Below are 21238 nucleotides of genomic sequence, written 5' to 3'. Positions count from 1 at the left end.
ATACCCTAATAATGAAAATAATGGCCTGAATTATGTAAGCCGTAAAAATAGTGGGCGCCCTCACACGTTGTACTTTTGTACAATTGGGTCAAAGGTTATATTATATGGTTATTTACTATATATCGTGTGTTCCGAAGTCCTCGGACTTTTAACTCCTTCGATCCCTGTTTGCATCGTTCGATGAACTTTTTGTTATCGGAACACATAGGTCATGCGTCTGTCGTCTGTCTGTCTACTTAGTTAGTTAGTTAGTTATTTTTGCCACAGAAGTTGCCGTTTGAGGTAAGTTCTACCCCGAGGATGAGTTTGCAAATTTAAAATGTTTTCCCATACGACCGGATTCGAAGTACTCCGATCTTCAAAATAGTACCCTGGAGCTGCGAAACTACGATTAAGCAGACTAATGACTGACAGAGCCTTTACTTGCGACCGTAGATATAATTGCTGCCCAAATCGCAGTGTCAATTATGTCATAACTAGCAAGCCAACGCATGGGGGCACAGGAGCTTATCACGTTATCTGCTCAGATCTGCTCACGATCCTTCGCGCCGAAGGCTCAACCTTACTGGGGGGGGGGGTGTTTATCAAAATTGAAATCTAGTCCCTCTTAAACTCTATTTCCTGTATTTTGAGGGACAAATTTTGTGGACACAAAGGGTTTCAGCTTGATTTGGGGGGAACATATAAAAAGATAGGCATTTAATAATAAAGGGAAATTATGGGGTGAAAACGATTAAAATCAAAACTGAAAAAGAATAACTATATGAAAAATAATTATTTGTTCTTAGTTTACATTAAAAATGTCATTCCCGTCATAACGACAAACACAAATTGTCATCTGGCCAATCCCAACTTCGCGAGAAACACCCGGTACTGACGTCCAATGGGTAAATAAACATAGCTCACCAAAGACAAATGTTTTATCGATGTTGACGAATCCCAGTTAAATGTGCTCGAAAATGCGAGAAATGAAAAAAATACTTCACAGCAGACTAAATTGGGAGTACCAATTTTGAAGACCTTCCTGTCGTTGAGTTCGCCGATTTGCTGTGGGAATTTTACGCTTCAGCTCGCAAGCAAGATGGGGTGCAGTACAGCAGGCCATTGCTGTCTGGTTTACGAGCTTCAATCCATCTGCACATCACTGGTCCTCTCGATCATCGCAAAATTAACATTATGTAGGATAGGGAGTTCCAAGTTTGTCTATTTTTTTGTATACGTGTTATGTTGAAATGACCACTGCACACTTTATTGTGTTTGTGTGTGTGAATGGGAATCATTGTGTGAATGCGACAACGTTATATACAGTATACAGATATCAAGGCCCATATAATTGTAGACGTGGTTCTGTCAAATGTTTTCGATCGTTTCTTCCATATTATCTTAGTTTTAACGCGTGAAAATTTACTGGAATTGCCGATGCAACAAAATAATAACAATAATGTACTACGCCTCGCACATTATGTCGTGCAAAGTGTGCTTTCGTTTGTTATGAGCCATCGGGGAGTACATTATTGTTTAAATATAACCCATTGTTTCCTTGACAAATTCGTGACATTAAAACACAGTTAATTTAAATGTCAGTGAAAATAAATGGTTATACATACTGTCGATAGCTAAAATCTACTGGTATATACATTTTACAAGAACATTTACAATAAAATAGTAGCCAACTTAATCTTTATGGTGGTCTGTTTATATTCCACAACGCAAACATATATTTAAATGTGATGTGATATAAACTGAATGTAAATAAAGTATTTTTAATTAATGAACCAATCATATTTGTAGTGTATATCTGATCAATGGGTGCATCACGTTCATTGAACAGTAAAATGGTAATTTTATCTGACCTTTGATCCCTCTGAACTTTGACATCTAGAAGCCCATAAATCTGTGTCAGTACACCAAATAGAAGAGACCAGCAAGGCTTGTTGTTTAATGTGATAGTAAAACAAATTTGGTGTTTCCAATAACAGTCTAGCCAATTTCTTTTTTTTTTTCGAGTTGTGTAGGTTTTTTGAAACATGACATTTGATTTTGTTTTTAGAATACTTTTAACATAATTTTTTTTTAATAAATGTTTTTGTTCCATCAGACAGTTTCGGTGTTGAATGTCACTGTAGCCCTTTTCTTAATGAAATATATATACCGTTGTTATCATTTAGCCCTCTCCTCCCCTTCATTATCGTATTGCTGTAAAGTATGTGTAATTTTGTGATTTCTCTAATTATAGATTCTTCCATTGATGTGCGCATTTTGTATCAATTTATTTTCATATACTTGAAAATGCCTTCAGTGGATGATATCATGCCTGTCTTAGATACGAATGTCATCTCAGCCAAGGGTAAAGAAACTCTAGAAAAGGTGAAATTGTTCATGCAGGACCATGTCTACCCAGCTGAAGCAGTAAGTATGAAACTGTTTTCTTATTCAAATTCTGGCTGTATTGGGTATGCCCTCTAGCAAAATTGGTTTTCCCATGTTTTTATTCCGTCAGCTTGATGAAAGAGAAAATTCAGCAAAAGCAGTTTAAAAATCGCAAAATTAAAAAAAACAGAGGCTTGCTAATTTCCCCTTATTTTCACTATTATGTATATTTTATTAATGCAAATAGTTTGAATCAAATTGTGAATTCCATGAATAATTATTATGGTTAATGACTGGAAAGGCTTGTATTTGGCTGAGCCCTGGTTGACACCGAGATAGTTCATTAAATTTCCACAATGCATTATGATAGGAAAATGGTCACACATCCCTGTAATGTAGTATTGGTTTCATTGGCAAAATGCACTGTATGTCAGCACTTACCATTTGCACATTACATTTGTACCAGTAAAAAGTCATGAGATACTATGACATTCAAAGTCACCCTGAACTGTCATCTGACACAAAATTATTTCTTTTTAAACAAAAAAAAATAGCATATTGACAGCTTTGTTCAAAGTGATTGGGAAGAAATAAACATTAGAGTACATGTGAAATATAATGTATTATAAGAGGATCAAGCCAAATAGACTCCTTGGCAAGTAAAGCTAGGACCCTGGGGAAATATTCAGACCCCTGGTTAAAATTATAGTGAATGTACTGTATGTTCATTTTTAGCACAATTGAACAATACAAAACACAGTGTGTTTCTCAAATTTGATATAATAATATTTATCCAGAGAAAACATGAGATACTGAGATTATAAGCATTTGAATATGAAAATATTTACTCATTACCTCATAGATAAAGGTCAAGGTATATGAGGAGAAAATGTCTGTCCTTATTGTTGTTGTTATTGACTCCGTCATCAAAATATTCTTTTGTGGTTACAATAAATCACAAAGTTTTTATCTACCTTTTTTCAAACTTGGATATTGTATTAACCAGTTTGGAATCTCAACCAAGTATAGTTTTCAAGATAATTGTTAAGTTTCACTTAGTAAACATATGTTGTTATGAGTATAAATAAAAAAAAGTGACAAGTGCAGTATTTTCCTGCCTTTTTCAAATCTGGCGAGTATTTAATTTTGTGTATATACGCGATGGGCGTCTTTCGCTGTCAGTAATATTTCCGAAAATATTTGTTCACTATTTTGGCTTGATGTATGATGATGCTTTCTCCGGAGCCTTCAGAGTCCCATGTTGACTACCGGTATGTCCCAGCCTGTTTACTTACTTTACTTTACAAAATACGACCAAGTAAACGTCAGAATATAAAAGAAACCTAAAAATCAGTTGCCCATGCCAAGAGAGCCTCAGAACCAAAACAATCTGTCAGCCGTCACCGTCCACAGCAGCGATATGATTTTACACATCGAAATTGAGAATTGCAAGTGTAGACATATTGCATGAACACTAAATACAGCTACCCCGACCAGCAATCAAATCAGCAATCTTCATGAGTGATGTAACTGGTATTTCCATCTATTTGCTTCTATTCCCACTATCCTACAATGCTCAAGTGAATGTTGTCAAATTCACGAGTGTGCATATTTTCATACAGTGGCATAAACATTGCTACAATCGAAGACATGCTGAACAGGAAGTCCATTCTGGGCTAGTACCAGTGTCAATTTTTGGAGAGTCTGCTCTATTTATACAGGGGAAGCTCCAGTAAAAAGTTGTTAAAATTGCCTGATTGGCATGTCAAAATCCTTCATTGACACAGAATATATTCTATATTCACTAAAAAACAACATTGTTATGTTTCTAGACTCACAACGAACTCGAAACAAAAGAAACAGTCCGATCCAAACAACCTGCGTCCTTGAAAATCGAGTCTTATCGCCATTGCATTTCTGAGCGAAAACACGTTGATGCCGAAAACGACGGATTTTTGTCAAATCTTGTATGATTTTTTGATAATATCATTAATTCAGTCCAGCGGTTAGATAGGTTATTTATTAGAGATGCTCAGGGAACCAAAATTGACGATGTAAATCACTCTGGCGACAAAAAATCGGCGATATTAACCAAGGGGGTGAGGAACTGAATTTCAAAAACATATTTTATATATAGGGTATATAATTGCTGCACTATTATCATACTAATAGCTTCTAAAACAAGAGTTTTATAAGGTGCATTGAGATTAATGCAGTACATGTAGTATTAATCGAGGAACATAATGGCTAGTATTTTTCTTTTGCTTAGATATGTTGCTGTAGTATTATTTAGGAACTTTTATACAATCCATGCTAATTGCTTCTAAAAAAGAGTTTTATAAGGTGCATTGAGATTAATGCAGTACATGTAGTATTAATCAAGGAACATAATGGCTAGTATTTTTCTTTTGCTTAGATATGTTGCTGTAGTATTATTTAGGAACTTTTATACAATCCATGCTAATAGCTTCTAAAACAAGAGTTTTATAAGGTGCATTGAGATTAATGCAGTACATGTAGTATTAATCAAGGAACATAATGGCTAGTATTTTTCTTTTGCTTAGATATGTTGCTGTAGTATTATTTAGGAACTTTTATACAATCCATGCTAATAGCTTCTAAAACAAGAGTTTTATAAGGTGCATTGGGATTAATGCAGTACATGTACCTTTATACAAATAATGTTAGATTATTCAATGAGGGACATTCAGACTAATACAGTAGTATTGTTTGATAAACATGATTTTAAATATTTTTTTTTAATGTAACTTTAATGTTTTTGTTCATTTGGTCAGGATTGTTCCCACTTACATTTTAGACAGTTTTTTCCATGCAAAAGGTTTAGATATATAGTATTGCATTGTTTACTATTTTGTTTTATTTTTGCTGTTTTCAGGTGTATACTCAACAGCTAGAAGAGTCATCAACAAAATGGTGTGTTCCACCAGTCATAGAAGAACTGAAAGTGAGCTTTTACTTGATTTGTGGTGGTGAGGATCGCAGTGATAATGACTAAAGTGACAATAAGGGCAGTAGTGGCTATATGGTTACAATGATGGCCTGATACCTATTATGTCCCCATATCTCTGATCCGTAACTCAAAATTGGTAAAATCATACCATCAAATAATTTAAAATATTCATTATATGGAAGACTCCCACTATTATGTATCATGCGAAAAATTGCCCCCATCGCTTTTTGTGCTTGTCTTGCTAATGTATTTACAGCCATTGATTATGAATTTCTACTGGAGATCAATTAACCAAGGTATTTGTAGTAACTGACTATATTAATCTGTGTCCCTCCAAAAGCCCAGTTTTCACTTTTCTTAACAATGCCCCCGCGTCTAAAATCTATAATTTCTGTTTTACTTAAGTTTACCAACATTTTCCAAAGTGTACAAAATTTTTCCAAAATCTACAGAAGTCTCTGTAAGCCAATAGGAGAATCACTAAAAATGGCCACATCATCTGCATACAAAAGTGAAAATAAATTTAAAAAAGTTCCTGTGAGATTTGAATACCCACGTGACCTGAATTTTTTAACATAGTATTGAGTTCATTGATGAATAATGTAAATAAAAATGGACTAATCATGCAACCCTGACGTACCCCAACATGACAAGAGAAGTAGTTTGTAATACCTTGCTGCGATTTAACACAGGCTTTGACATCTTTGTACATGAACTTCAAAATAATAAGCATTTTCCCACTAATACCCTCTATACATAGTCTATACAATAATAAGTTATGGTCTACTGAATCAAAAGCTTTGCTAAAATCCACAAATGCACAATAAAATCTACCTTTTGATTTACTCAAATATTTTTGAACCATAACATGCAAGACAAAGATGTTATCAACCGTACTATAACCTTTGCGAAAACCTGCCTAACAATCTGTAATACAACCCACAGCATCTGCCCATTTGACCAGTCTTATATTCAATATTGATGTGAAAATTTTACTCAATGAGTTTAATAAGGTAATTTCCCTGTAAATCTGTGGATCAGTCATACTTCCCTTTTTATGTATCGGTACTATTATACCTTTACACCATTCATTTGGAAAGACTCCAGTGTCAAAAATAACATTAAACATAAACATTAGAACGGGAACAAGTATATTTTTGGCAGCTTTATAAAAATCATTGGGAATGCCATCTGGTCCAGGCGATTTGTCATTTTTTAGTTTTTTCAGTGCATGTAAAATTTCGTTTTCTGAAATTTTCCCATTCAAAATTTCATCTATACTGCCATCCTGACTATTGCCCGCGTAATCAAAATCTTCTAAATATTGCTCAACTGTGGCATCTAAAGGTGACTTTTGTCTTTCAGGGTTGTAAAGTATTCCAAAATGTTGCAGCCATTTTGTCGGTGCAATGTTTGGACAATGCTTACTGACTTCCGTGAACCGTTTGACCTATTTCCACAAATCATTTCTATCTACTTCTTGTAAATTCTTACATCACGTTTGAATTTGCTTTTTGTTTTTTCACATACCTTTATAAAAGCTACCTTTAATGTTTTATAATTTTGTAAGCTCTCAAGATCATCATGCATCATCAATTTACGTAATGCAGAGTACATATCACGTTTAGCTGACATACAATGTGTATTAAACCAGGTCGAGTATGGCTGCCTGTGAACACATTTGCCACAATATGCACATTTCCTGAAATCACTAGCTGCCCATTATACAGATTTTCGATAATATCACTTACACATTCTGTACTAGAATTTAGAACCTGATTTATCATATTTATCCCCTTATTGGACATCATATTTTCTAAAAAGAGGTGACTCTTTTCCTTATCACATTTAAATGGTAAATAAGTGGTGACTATATGGTTGTAATGATGGCCATGGTAGTGGTGACTATATGGTTGCAATGATGGCCATGGTGGTGGTGACTGTATGGTTGTAATGATGGCCATGGTAGTGGTGACTATATGGTTTCAATGATGGCCATGGTAGTGGTGACTATATGGTTGCAATGATGGCCATGGTAGTGGTGACTATATGGTTGCAATGATGGCCATGGTAGTTGTGACTATATGGTTACAATGATGGCCATGGTAGTGGTGACTATATGGTTGCAATAATGGCCATGCTAGTTGTGACTATGTGGTTACAATGATGGCCATGATAGTGGTGACTATATGGTTACATTGATGGCCATGGTAGTTGTGACTATATGGTTGCAATGATGGCCATGGTAGTGGTGACTATGTGGTTACAATGATGGCCATGGTAGTGGTGACTATATGGTTGCAATAATAGCCATGGTAGTGGTGACTATATGGTTGCAATGATGGCCATGGTAGTGGTGACTATATGGTTGCAATGATGGCCATGGTAGTGGTGACTATATGGTTGCAATGATGGCCATGGTAATTGTGACTATATAGTTGCAATGATGGCCATGGTAGTGGTGACTATATGGTTGCAATGATGGCCATGGTAGTGGTGACTATATGGTTGCAATGATGGCCATGGTAGTGGTGACTATATGGTTGCAATGATGGCCATGGTAGTGGTGACCATATGGTTGTAATGATGGCCATGGTAGTTGTGACTATATAGTTGCAATGATGGTCATGGTAGTGGTGACTATATGGTTGCAATGATGGCCATGGTAGTGGTGACTATATGGTTGCAATGATGGCCATGGTAGTTGTGACTATATGGTTGTAATGATGGCCATGGTAGTAGTGACTATGTGGTTGCAATGATGGCCATGGTAGTAGTGACTATGTGGTTGCAATGATGGCCATGGTAGTGGTGACTATATTGTTGCAATGATGGCCATGGTAGTGGTGACTATATTGTTGCAATGATGGCCATGGTAGTGGTGACTATATGGTTGCAATGATGGCCATGGTAGTGATGACTATATGATTGCAATGATGCCCATGGTAGCCGTGACTATATGGTTGCAATGATGGCCATGGTAGTGGTGACTATATGGTTGCAACGATGGCCATGGTAGTGGTGACTATATGGTTGTAATGACGGCCATGGTAGTTGTGACTATATGGTTGCAATGATGGCCATGGTAGAGGTGACTATATGGTTGTAATGATGGCCATGGTAGTTGTGACTGTATGGTTACAATGATGGCCATGGTAGTTGTGACTATATGGTTGCAATGATGGCCATGGTAGTGGTGACTATATGTTGCAATGATGGCCATGGTAGTGGTGACTATATGGTTGCAATGATGGCCATGGTAGTTGTGACTATATGGTTACAATGATGGCCATGGTAGCTGTGACTATATGGTTGCAATGATGGCCATGGTAGTGATGACTATATTGTTGCACTGATGGCCATGCTAGTTGTGACTATATGGTTGCAATGATGGCCATGGTAGTGGTGACTATATGGTAACAATGATGGCCATGGTAGTGGTGGTTATATGGTTACAATGATGGTCATGGTAGTGGTGACTATATGGTTACAATGATGGCCATGGTAGTAGTGACTATATTGTTACAATGATGGCCATGGTAGTGGTGACTATATGGTTACAATGATGGCCATGGTAGTAGTGACTATATTGTTACAATGATGGCCATGGTAGTGGTGGTTATATGGTAGTGATGCATATGTTTGTGTTGGTTGTGGTAGTGGTCACATATGTCAAGATAATGGCCATGGTGATGATTGTCGTCATATTGATGGTTACCATGTGAAGAATGCTATTATAGTGGTTGTAATCATCGATGATCATAGTAAATTATATAAAATTTTGTTTTTCAGAGTAAGGCCAGATCACAGGGACTCTGGAATCTGTTTTTACCTGGTATAAGTGGACTGAGTGTGTTGGAATATGCATTGATTGCAGAAGAGACCGGCAAGTCACGAATTGGTCCAGAAGCCTTTAACTGTTCTGCTCCTGGTAAGAATTGGTCTGGCCACAGTCCCTCTATCTATGATAGAGGGACTGTGGTCTGGCCTAAAACCCATCTGATATTCTACTGATTGTCATGCCACGCTTGACCCCTGACCCTTGTATTCGTGGGGCACAGCTATGTCACTGAACGTTCTATGTTGATATGGTATGCAGAGCCAACTTTGCGGCAATCCTGAACAACAAAATTGATATATGTGTCCACATACAGTACAGTTTTCCATGAGTATTTGACCGTTGTTTTCACCAGTGATGTTGTCCAGGTAGTGAAAATGCTTGATGTCTGTCCCAAAAACAGCCTGACTTATGATTAGATCTCTGTATCAATACACAAGTACTCTCATGTCCCAAATAAACGTACCGGTACGTTTATTTTTTTCCCCAAAAAATTCCACACAGTACATTTCTATTTGGGCCGGTACGATTAAAAAAAAATCCTGATTTAAAAACAAAAATAATGCCATATTCCCATGGAAAACGAAGCCAAAATATCGCACTAAAACATCGGTAAATCTCTCCCATGTTACTTTTACCATGAGGTCGCTGAACTACCATTAACATATTTAAATGCCCTATGGTAATTTGAACACGTGAGCACCATCCAGCATTTTGATTGGTTGATTAGCGACTTGACCTATCCGGTCAATAAACACGTCTCATGGGCATGGATAACATGGCGGATATCGTATCGCATCGAGCATTTACATGTGACTAAAATCGATCGCTTACGATGAAACTAATTTGAATTGTACTTGCATTTCATAACAATTCAACGAATTTATTTTTTGTACGTTATAATAATCACAACTGAGTACTAATCAACAATTGCAACACTTCGAAAACAGTAAGTTATTCACTTGTGAAATACAGCATGACCGGATTGCGCTAATGTTACCGTGATCATTTGCTACTAAGCAATGTTTGTTTTTATTCAAAACTTCTTTTAGAATATATTTTTTCATTACCAACAAAATTAAAAAACTAATGCATATTAAATATACTGAGTATTTTTGTTGTCATGTGAAATTTTGTTTGATTGACTCTAATTTTCCAACATTTCGTGACGCCCATTATAGAACCAAATTTAGGCCTTTCACTCCTCCTTGACGCCTATTTATAATATTATACGGTACCTTGCTTTTCGCCAGCCACGAGGGCCACCCTAGACGAACTTTATAGATACTGCCGACCATTCCGTGTCTTTTTTATCAACGCACTATGGCACACAAATCAAGAAAATTATTGTCCTTGCAACAATTTCGCACAATACGTCACCATTGTACCATGATTTAATTATAATATTTATTCAACACTAAAACAAACTACAGTGAGTTATTCTATGGTTGTATATAAAAAAAAAATACATGTACATTAAAATACATTAAAGTTAATCAACTAAACAGAATGCTAAATAAAGCAAAATAATATAAAAACACATATAGAATCACAATAAACTTGTACGGTACGGTACAGTACAATACAATACACTACACGAGCTACTATTGCTAAGGAGTGGAAAATCACATTAGAGTCATAACTATGGTGGAAAGAATATTTTTAAATTTGGTGAAGCTGCTCATATCTACATTTTTGTAAGTAAAGTAAGTAAATAACTTTATTGATTTAAATAATACAATAAGGAATGTTGTTTAAATAAAGAACAGCTAGCTAAAAAAATAACAAGCTAAAGTAAACAATTAGACAATTAGACAACAACAAAAAAATAAAAAAAATACAAGAAATGTAAAATTGAGTGATTATTTTGGGGCAGCTGGCGTTTTTTTCAGTGCAATATCTCTGCGGTTAAAGCAGTTAAATATAAATTTTGCATAGTCAGTGATTTCTTTGTTGTCGATAGAGCTGTATGTATTTGTATGTATTGTGCAGTTTCCCAGACTCTGGTTGTGATTGGTTTGCTATTTCATTACATCTTGCAGCCTTTCAAACAGGGATTTGAAGTATATTGCTAGAAATGCATTATTTGTTTTCCATTTATATTTCTAATTACAAGGAACAGTGAAAAGTTTGCATATACACCAGTGAGAGCACATTTTAGAAGCAAGAAAACAATTTACCAGTCATTTTGGAAATTTTCCAAGGGGTATGTTTATCCCGGGGGGTATGTTTATTTGTTTACTTGGTAAAAATTCATATTCTGAATATTCGGCTCTAGGTAATCCATGATTTGTTTATAGGGAACATTCCTGTGTCAGTGGAAGTCAGGCCTGAGTAATTACATACTTATCTTTATAGGGCAGAATTGTGTATATATATGGTTCCTATAGTCAGCTTGCAGCAGAAAACAGTAAAAAAGTCTTCAAAACAAACTTCCCAATGAAATTGATTGAAAGTCCAACAATATAAACATACAATTGAAAAAAAAGAAGGCCTTTACCGTTGATGTTAGCACTGGGCTGTATGGAATAGATATTAGTTACCCCCCAGGCCTCTATAGTTTAATTTTCCATCCCATATTCTTTTGCAAATTCCAATATTGAGGAATTGATATGATGTCTTGTATCTTGGTTGTAGACACTGGCAATATGGAAGTTCTGTATGAGTATGGAAGCCCTGCACAGAAGAAACAGTGGCTGGAGCCACTATTAGAAGGAAAGATTAGATCTTGTTTTTCAATGACTGGTGAGTAACGAAATTTAATTCTTTCACAGTCAACGCATTTTACCTGACCTAATGAAGAGAGAAAAAAACAAAAACTGACCTTTGAAAAAAAATGTAGATTTCAAATTTTCACCATAGCATATATATATTTAAAAAAGCCACTTCGTGAAACCAAGGCAACAAAAAATTATGATTTTTCAAGAAAATTTAATTTAGTTATTTTCTGAAAAACCTAATACAAAGCTTAAAACACATGTTTTTTTAACTGATGCATATAATAACCAAAAACATGAATATGTTATGTCTACTTGCTGCTACATTTTTGCTCATTAATTGTAAATCACAAATTTATTGCAATATCATGAAGAATGGGCAGTCACATTTTTGTCACTGTGGCATTATGATCTAAGCTGAAACAGGTTGTTGGGAAAACATCATTGTCATCCATTGTTTGGAAAATTAGCATATTCAGATTAGCAGTGTGCTATATTTATCAGCCAATCAAGTCATGGTCATCCAATGTTTTTAAATTAGCATATTCAGATTAGCAGTGTGCTATATTTATCAGCCAATCAAGTCATGGTCATCTATTGTTTGGAAAATTAGCATATTCAGATTAGCAGTGTGTTATATTTATCAGCCAATCAAGTCATGGTCATCCAATGTTTTTAAATTAGCATATTCAGATTAGCAGTGTGCTATATTTATCAGCCAATCAAGTCATGGTCATCCAATGTTTTTAAATTAGCATATTCAGATTAGCAGTGTGCTATATTTATCAGCCAATCAAGTCATGGTCATCTATTGTTTGGAAAATTAGCATATTCAGATTAGCAGTGTGTTATATTTATCAGCCAATCAAGTCATGGTCATCCAATGTTTTTAAATTAGCATATTCAGATTAGCAGTGTGCTATATTTATCAGCCAATCAAGTCGTGGTCATCCAATGTTTTTAAATTAGCCTATTCAGATTAGCAGTGTGTTATATTTATCAGCCAATCAAGTCATGGTCATCCAATGTTTTTAAATTAGCATATTCAGATTAGCAGTGTGCTATATTTATCAGCCAATCAAGTCATGGTCATCTATTGTTTGGAAAATTAGCATATTCAGATTAGCAGTGTGTTATATTTATCAGCCAATCAAGTCATGGTCATCCAATGTTTTTAAATTAGCATATTCAGATTAGCAGTGTGCTATATTTATCAGCCAATCAAGTCGTGGTCATCCATTGTTTGGAAAATTAGCATATTCAGATTAGCAGTGTGCTATATTTATCAGCCAATCATGTCATGGTCATCCAATGTTTTTAAATTAGCATATTCAGATTAGCAGTGTGCTATATTTATCAGCCAATCAAGTCATGGTCATCCATTGTTTGGAAAATTAGCATATTCAGATTAGCAGTGTGCTATATTTATCAGCCAATCATGTCATGGTCATCCAATGTTTTTAAATTAGCATATTCAGATTAGCAGTGTGCTATATTTATCAGCCAATCAAGTCATGGTCATCTATTGTTTGGAAAATTAGCATATTCAGATTAGCAGTGTGTTATATTTATCAGCTACTACTGTTGAGAGAGGCTCACCAGTGGATTGGTTGTCAGGTAGGTACAAGTATCCAGGCTAGTATAATTCATGTTTTATTAACTTGTACCTCTTTACGTCTCACAGAACCTCAAGTTGCTTCCAGTGATGCCACTAATATGGAGTGCACCATTCAAAGAGATGGCAATAGTTTTGTTATCAATGGAAGAAAATGGTGGAGCAGTGGTATGTCATAATTTCAAACATAGTTTTATTCATTTAATGTCTTCCCTTACTGTCCTACATGGGAAATAGATTTTTTTTTTCGAGATCCTGTATTATGGGTGAAATTGAACATGAAAACAAATAAAGGGTATAGCATTGTAATGGTGTCAAAGGATCATATATTTGACAAACACAAACATATTTTTGGGATATTTTCACATTTTGATGACAATAATTTTGATGCAGTAATGCTATCTCAATGCCATAATTCCCTCTGAAAAATCAGCCTTAAAATATATTTTGTGGTAGACATGTTCTGTCTACGCATTTTCTCAACTTTAGACAAGATCTCACAGTAAATGGAAAACCACCTTCTGTTTTTAGAAATCAAGGTCAGCTGCATATTTGAAACTGATCTTGTGCATATATTGGACTTTTCTAATCTTAGATTTGCAATTGTGTGATTTTATATTATACAACACAATTAACTGAGAAATTCAATGCATGTAACACTTGGGAAATAGAATGATATAAATTTCACCTATACATGTATTCTTTTCGCCACCAGTTCCCTTTTTTATCACAAATTCACAAAAAAGTTCTGTTTATATTCTGCAATATCTTTCAGAGGTTTGGGATAAAAATAGCTAAATTTTCTGTGTAAAAACTGAAAATTAAAACAAATTTTGTTTGTTGGCTCATTTTCAGAAATATTAAAAAATATAAGAAAAAAGTGCAGAAACAATTTGGCTAGAAAGTCTAGTGGTGCTATGCTAAAAGCATAGAAGATAAATAATTTGTTGTTTAGTTGCAATGCTTGAATAACAAAAACACTAAATATAGTTTCAGTCATACCTGAATATGTATAATTTTACTAACCTGTTCCAACAACCTAAATATTATAATCAAGTTATAGTCATGCATACTATAAGTGATGATGTCATGGGTAGTATTAAGATGTACAATTGAAATAGTGATGGGTCAGTTCTTAAAATACAAATGAATACATTGATTTATAATAAATAAATCTTGAGTCCATTCATTAATACTAATTACTGCTTGTACTTATGCCAGGTGCTGGAGATCCACGATGTAAAGTTGCTATACTGATGGGAAGAACTGGTGATGATTCTACACCAAGGTAAACCAAATATAATACCCTAATTTAGACATTTTTGAACACTATAATTTTTCCAAGTTTTAGCTCCTCTGTTATCATCCGTCCAATGTCTATCAACAATTGCATTTTCGACTTCTTCTTGAAAACTACCAGAAGAATTGTTTTGTTGTTGGCATGCAGGTATCTTGGTTGGATCTCAGTCAGGTTTCTTCCTTTCATGACGATATCTTCAATTCTCTATTTTTGGCGAATATTTGTTTTCACTTTTTTTTCAACTGCATTGGATTGCATTGATATTTGAGATGTACATTTTGAGAAATTGCCATTTTCTCAACAGCAAAACCAAACCACACTTTGTCGTTTGAGTGTTTGTTACTCAACATGGGTAGTACGATAGTCTTGTAGAACAGTAAAATTATTTCAACCATCAGGTCGCTTGTATAAACTTTCTTTTCCAATTTCTTTGACCAAATAGCCATAATTTTATTTTGGTTGTTGGTCTTGATAACATTTTTGAATTGAGGTGGATTTTATATTGTAAATGGTGATGAAAGTTGACTTTGGTGCTCAAGGGGTTAATGATATGTAAATTACCTAATTAATATGCACATACAGTATATAGAACTATTTTGTGAATGGTGACAGAAGTTGACTTTGGTGGTCAAAGGGTTAATGATATGTAAATTACCTAATTAATATGCAGATACAGTATATAAAACTATTTTGTGAATCGTGTTAAAAGTTGACTTTATCACTCAAAGGGTTAGTGATATGCAAATTACCTGATTAATATGCACATACAGTATATATAACTATTTTGTGAATGGTTACAGAAGTTGACTTTGGTGGTCAAAGGGTTAATGATATGTAAATTACCTAATTAATATGCAGATACAGTATATAAAACTATTTTGTGAATCGTGTTAAAAGTTGACTTTATCACTCAAAGGGTTAATGATATGCAAATTACCTAATTAATATGCACATATGGTATATAGAACTATTTTGTGAATGGTGACGAAAGTTGACTTTGGTGGTCAAAATTTAATACAATTGATCAATGCTAAGTTATTTTTAGTATAAAATATATGCATAGATACTGGTCACAGAGCTAGTAAATACATAATAACCCAATCATAGAAATGTATATAATCCCAATTTTCAGGCACAAGCGACACAGTATGATTCTTGTGCCACTTGATACCCCTGGAGTGAAAATTGTCAGAATGTTGCAAGTTTTTGGGAATGACCGTAAGTGTTTTAATATTTTTTACGTTATCTCTATATTGTCTGATAACAATTAATGTACCACAGGAGGCATAATACCGTCAGGTATCATTCTTCAGTGTCAAGAGAAGACACTGTGATATAATGTGTTTTATGTTTATCTAGTGTTTTCCATTTTTCATAAATGATATCCAGATTGAAATAAAAATGATTTGCTTGTTTGCATTTCATATACAATATGTGATGGTATATACATATATACATTCAAAACTGTAAAACTACTCAATTTGTTGGTGTCTTTTTATTAGTAAGTTCATAAGTTATTTATTTTGTGAATAACAACATGACTAGAATTTGTCAACAAATATATTGGAATTCATGAAGTTTGTCTTGATAAATTGAAATTTTCAGTGTGATGACTATAGCGTAAAACACTAAACATATAATCAGTCATTTGTCTTCATATATTAGGGTAAATTAACAGTATGGTCACATTACGTCATAACCTGCTGACCTCATTTTTTATTCATTTCTTTGGAGGCTTTCAGCAGACAATGCATTAAAAATATGGTCTTTATATACCGGTACATACACATGTACAGTTCATCTAATCAAGTCTAATTTTTGTATATTGACAATAGAAATGAGTATAATTTCAAGGATGCAACAAAGTGAACTCTTGTACATACAAGAACTAATGAATTCAATATTATATGCCTTTTTTCTGAACATCTACCGGTACTGATTTTCTGAATCTGGTTAGGACATTAATTTAGCAGTATGTGATGAAACTTCGTTGATGAGATGGAACGAAAGCGATCAGGTATGATGACACCTTATTTATGAGATGATGTACATTTCTATTTCAGAAGCCCCACATGGACATGCTGAGTTTGAGTTCAAGAATGTTCGAGTACCTCTATCAAATATAATACTTGGTAAGGATGCTAATATATTCATATGTATCAATGAAATAGGGGTATTAAAATTAGAATCATTAGCTCGATGTACATTTTGGTTTATATCTATAAATCCACACTATTCTGTTATGTAATGTTGACCAAGTAAAAATACATTAAATGATAATTACTGATCCAAACAAATCCTAAGTGGCTCAAAAATGTTAAAGGTCAAATAACTACTATAGTTGCATTTATGGATTTGAATACATACCAACTTTTCAATAGCTGAGGAAGGCCCTTTCGTCATCTCCAAACTTTGTCATTTTACAATCTATATGAATAATTGTGTTACTATCTACAATTATGTTACAGATTATGTGAGATTTACAAATCTGCATTTTTGACAAAATGGAATAATTGTTCATTTTTTTCTGTACGTTTCATTTTTTCATTGTACTGTTCATTTCACAGGTGAAGGTAGAGGTTTTGAGATTGCACAAGGACGTCTAGGACCTGGTCGTATTCATCACTGCATGAGGTGTATTGGTGTTTCGGAGATAACCTTAGCTATGATGTGTGCTAGAGTTCATCAAAGATCACCATTCGGCAAAACATTAGCCCACCAGGTACATAAATATCCTATATCTATTGTATGAAGTCATCTCAGATCTCAACTTTAATATGAGTGATATGATAATTGTCATATATTTGGTATTTGTAGGGCTATGGAAGTTATTTTCACGAGAGATGCAGTAAATTTTATCCTGTAGCACAATTTTTCCCACTGGGCAAAGATAATTTATGAAAATACAACATATACATCATGTTTGTGTATGATCTTTCATAGTTCGAATAAAACGAATTTTTTTCATACCAATTTTTATAATATTCAATATTATGTATTTTGAAACTCATGGAATACTACAATAACACACAAATTTTGTTGGTGCTAATTTGTATATCAGTAGTACAACAAAGTAAACTGCAGTACATGTGTAAGAAACATATGGGTATCCAGTAAATAAATAGTCCTGAAAGTAAATTAAATCTTCTGAAGGTCATTAAAACTGATTAATGACAGACACTAAGGTAACTATATATTAGACTAAACCCGAAACCCATCACATGTTTCAAATGAATTTTTTGTGCTAGCTATACATAAAAAACAAATTTCGTTATAGAATGTTGTATGAGTTGAAGAAATTAATTAAAATTATTACAGATTAACAAATATATTACATATATTGAAATTCAAAAGGGGTCTGTCTTATTAAATTTTGTTGTACAGTGTTAACTCATTATACTCATTATTAAGATAATTAATCAGTAACCCCATGCTTTGTCTCCTTTAAATGCCAGTATACCACAACATTTGCATCACTATGTAAAATGTATACAAAGCAAATTGAAATTGCGTGACTATTAGAATATTTGCTTTATTTGTTTAATTGGCTATGGCTAAAATAATGAATACTTGTAATTATCCAGTATACAGTACATGCAACTGTTGGTTTACCTGCGATTATATTAGGGATGTGTTTCTAATAAAGCAAATACTGTGAGTTATGTAATATATGTGCAGTTTGCAGAAAATTGGTTAGGGTCAATAATTTAGAACACTGAAATGGAATTTGTACATGCTGAAAATGAAAAAAATAATTGGACACTTAGTACTTATTTGCTGCAGTTTGATTGCTCGAGTACAGATAATTACAAAACTCACATAATGGTCTCAAGACCCTAATAGTGTTTTACGATTGATCTCACTGTAAAAGTTTCACTGTAATTTAAAGTCATATTTGTACATGTATATTTTACCACTGAAGCATCTACAGTCGATGTTTTACTATTGTGTTCTGTTTATTTAGGGTGTAGTGCAGCAACAAATAGCTGAAAGTCGATTGGAAATTGAAGCTATGAGATTGATGGTGCTTAAAGCCGCATATACCATTGATAAGTATGGAGTAAAAGCTGCAAGAAAACAGGTAACAATTTATCATTTTTTTTTAAGATTAGGGAATTCATTTTTAGTTAAAGACATTCGTTATGAGTTGAGCTTCAAATAAAAGCAAATTACATGATGTATCTTCGCGATTCGGATCACACTTAATCCATATATATATAATAACAGGCAAACAAACACAAATGAATTACCGGTACAAACTGCTATACTTAAGTCTCCTGCTTAACGTCAAAACCTGCAATCATAGAAAGTACCACACTACATGTACACCACACTTACTTTCCTAAGAAGAATAGCTCGATGTGATCCACAGTTCATTGTACTTAAACAAAGTTTCATGTATATTTGTGGGATCATTCTTGAGAAATATAAATACAACATAGATAGCACAATGTTATAACATTTGGTCACATAATATTGTTATTTAACTGACTCAAAATTAAGTTAATTAATATATGAAGAATTTACGAATAACATGTCAAAGTTGCATTATGTTTTCTTGCACAGGTTGGAATGATTAAGATAATGGTTCCACGTACAACACTTAAGATTATAGATCGTGCTATCCAAATACATGGAGGTGCTGGTGTTTCACAGGACTACCCACTATCAGAGATGTTTGCTTTGATCCGGACATTAAGGATTGCTGATGGTCCAGATGAAGTCCATCTGATGTCGCTTGGTCTCCAAGAAATGAGAGATCAGATGCAAAAATCCAGACTATAATGTTTGAAATGTTATTAGTGAGGAAATTATAATGTACATTCCAACTTCTTTTTAATTTGAAAAAGGTTTAAGCAGAATTGAAGATCAAATGTCATCTGCTTTTATGGTTTTATTATTATGGGTTTAAGACAATTTAGATGGCAAATATGAAAACAAAACAAATAGCAGATTGGGTTCCCCTTTTTGAGAAACAAGCGACAGAATGTCATGAAAAATGGTCAGATTTTGTACTGAATTCTATGGTGTGATTATTTATACATAACGGGGTACCACCATTGGATGAAAAAATCATTATTAATTTAAATCCTGATATTGTTGAAACATTTAAAAACATTTAATTATTCTTTAAAATAAAATAATATTGCTCCAATACAATAATTATGTGTATTTTTCATGACATGTAGACAGATAACTGAGATGGGAACACAGTATCGATGTATGATATTATGTACTCGCCTTCATGTCATTTATGATTGTCTTTACAGCAAAGTAGAAATAAACCATTCATGGTAGCACCATTGAAAAATAAGTATCATATTACAAAGATAAAAATGTATTACTCCGTAATGGTACACCAATGATTAAAAACTTGAATATATAAATATATTTTATGAAAAGTGTATGATGTTTCAATTAATTATGTTAGATAGTGGTTGTATTACAGACATTTTTTGTCAGATAAGAAATATAATTATTAAATATCTGGACCTAAAAAGAATAAAACATGCTCAACATCTGCAAATTAATTGATTTGTTAACATGAAATTTGTACATGGACACTTTTCTATAATCTATTTTATGAAAACAATATTTTACATGATTAACTACGATATCAGTTTGAAGATATCAGTTTGAGAGTTATACTGTCTTTAATATTGTATAATTTTGCAATAAATCATGGTCAGTTGACTCAAAGCATATTTACAGAATATGATTAGTCAAAAAATCCTGTCAACAATCAAGCATTTTTCTGATTGGTCTGGCTTGTGTGTTAATGTGGACTAGCCAATCACACACAATCTTATATGTAGCTTCACATTGATCCCGGTTCGTGATTGGTTTAAAAATGCCAGTTTCATGTAATATAATCGCTGCACCTGTCACGACCAATATTGTCCATGTTATACTACAATCATGTGACGGTTACCCAGATATATGCATATATAATTTATGTGTAACAATCGAGATGTCGTTATTGTTAGCGACAGGTCGATTATATAGCCATATGTTAAATTAACAACTGCTCTATATGTTTATATGGCTGTAACGGTGTAGGATAAACCTGTATTGTTTGCACTTTTTTTTCCAATATCCGACGGATCTGAGATAATATTTTGAGGTCAGATACACTTACCTGTCACTACATTTTCTATAGTTTCCACAGCTTGCATCCAAAAACAGTAAAACAATCTAAAAAAATCTTCAAAATATTCTTCCCAGTAAAATTAATATAAAGTCCAACAATATAACCATGAAATAATTAAAAAAAACAAATAAATAAAATAATTACGCGTTGTGCTGTATGGAAAAGGTACGAGCCCCCCCCCCCCCCCCACACACACACACAAAACACGCGCTCTATAGTTCAATTGTGTCAGTTTTATACAACACTGAAGATTTTAAAACAAACTACGACTAAACA

The 21238-nt window shown here is 33.8% G+C and overlaps 1 protein-coding gene across 2 annotated transcripts; it reads left to right on the top strand.

The window, feature by feature from the left end:
- The first annotated feature begins 107 nt into the window (after positions 1-107).
- On the top strand, positions 108-20319 carry LOC102804928 (acyl-CoA dehydrogenase family member 11-like). Of its 2 annotated transcripts, none has more exons than XM_085496166.1 (12): positions 108-282; positions 2300-2409; positions 5267-5335; positions 9134-9272; positions 11817-11924; positions 13581-13679; positions 14733-14799; positions 15944-16029; positions 16875-16943; positions 17379-17533; positions 18776-18892; positions 19378-20319. In XM_085496166.1, the coding sequence occupies exons 2-12, from the start codon at positions 2311-2313 to the stop codon at positions 19594-19596; spliced, it is 1227 nt and encodes a 408-aa protein (XP_085352292.1). In that variant the 5' UTR covers positions 108-282; positions 2300-2310; the 3' UTR covers positions 19597-20319. The 2 variants fall into 2 exon arrangements, with proteins under 2 accessions (XP_085352292.1, XP_085352291.1); XM_085496165.1 differs by having other exon boundaries at positions 145-282; positions 2237-2409.
- The last annotated feature ends 919 nt before the right edge of the window (positions 20320-21238 follow it).

This window comes from Saccoglossus kowalevskii, chromosome 22, assembly GCF_978046115.1.
Source record: "Saccoglossus kowalevskii chromosome 22, keSacKowa6.1, whole genome shotgun sequence".
NCBI lineage: Eukaryota > Metazoa > Hemichordata > Enteropneusta > Harrimaniidae > Saccoglossus > Saccoglossus kowalevskii.
This window is presented reverse-complemented; position numbering and strand designations above follow the sequence as displayed.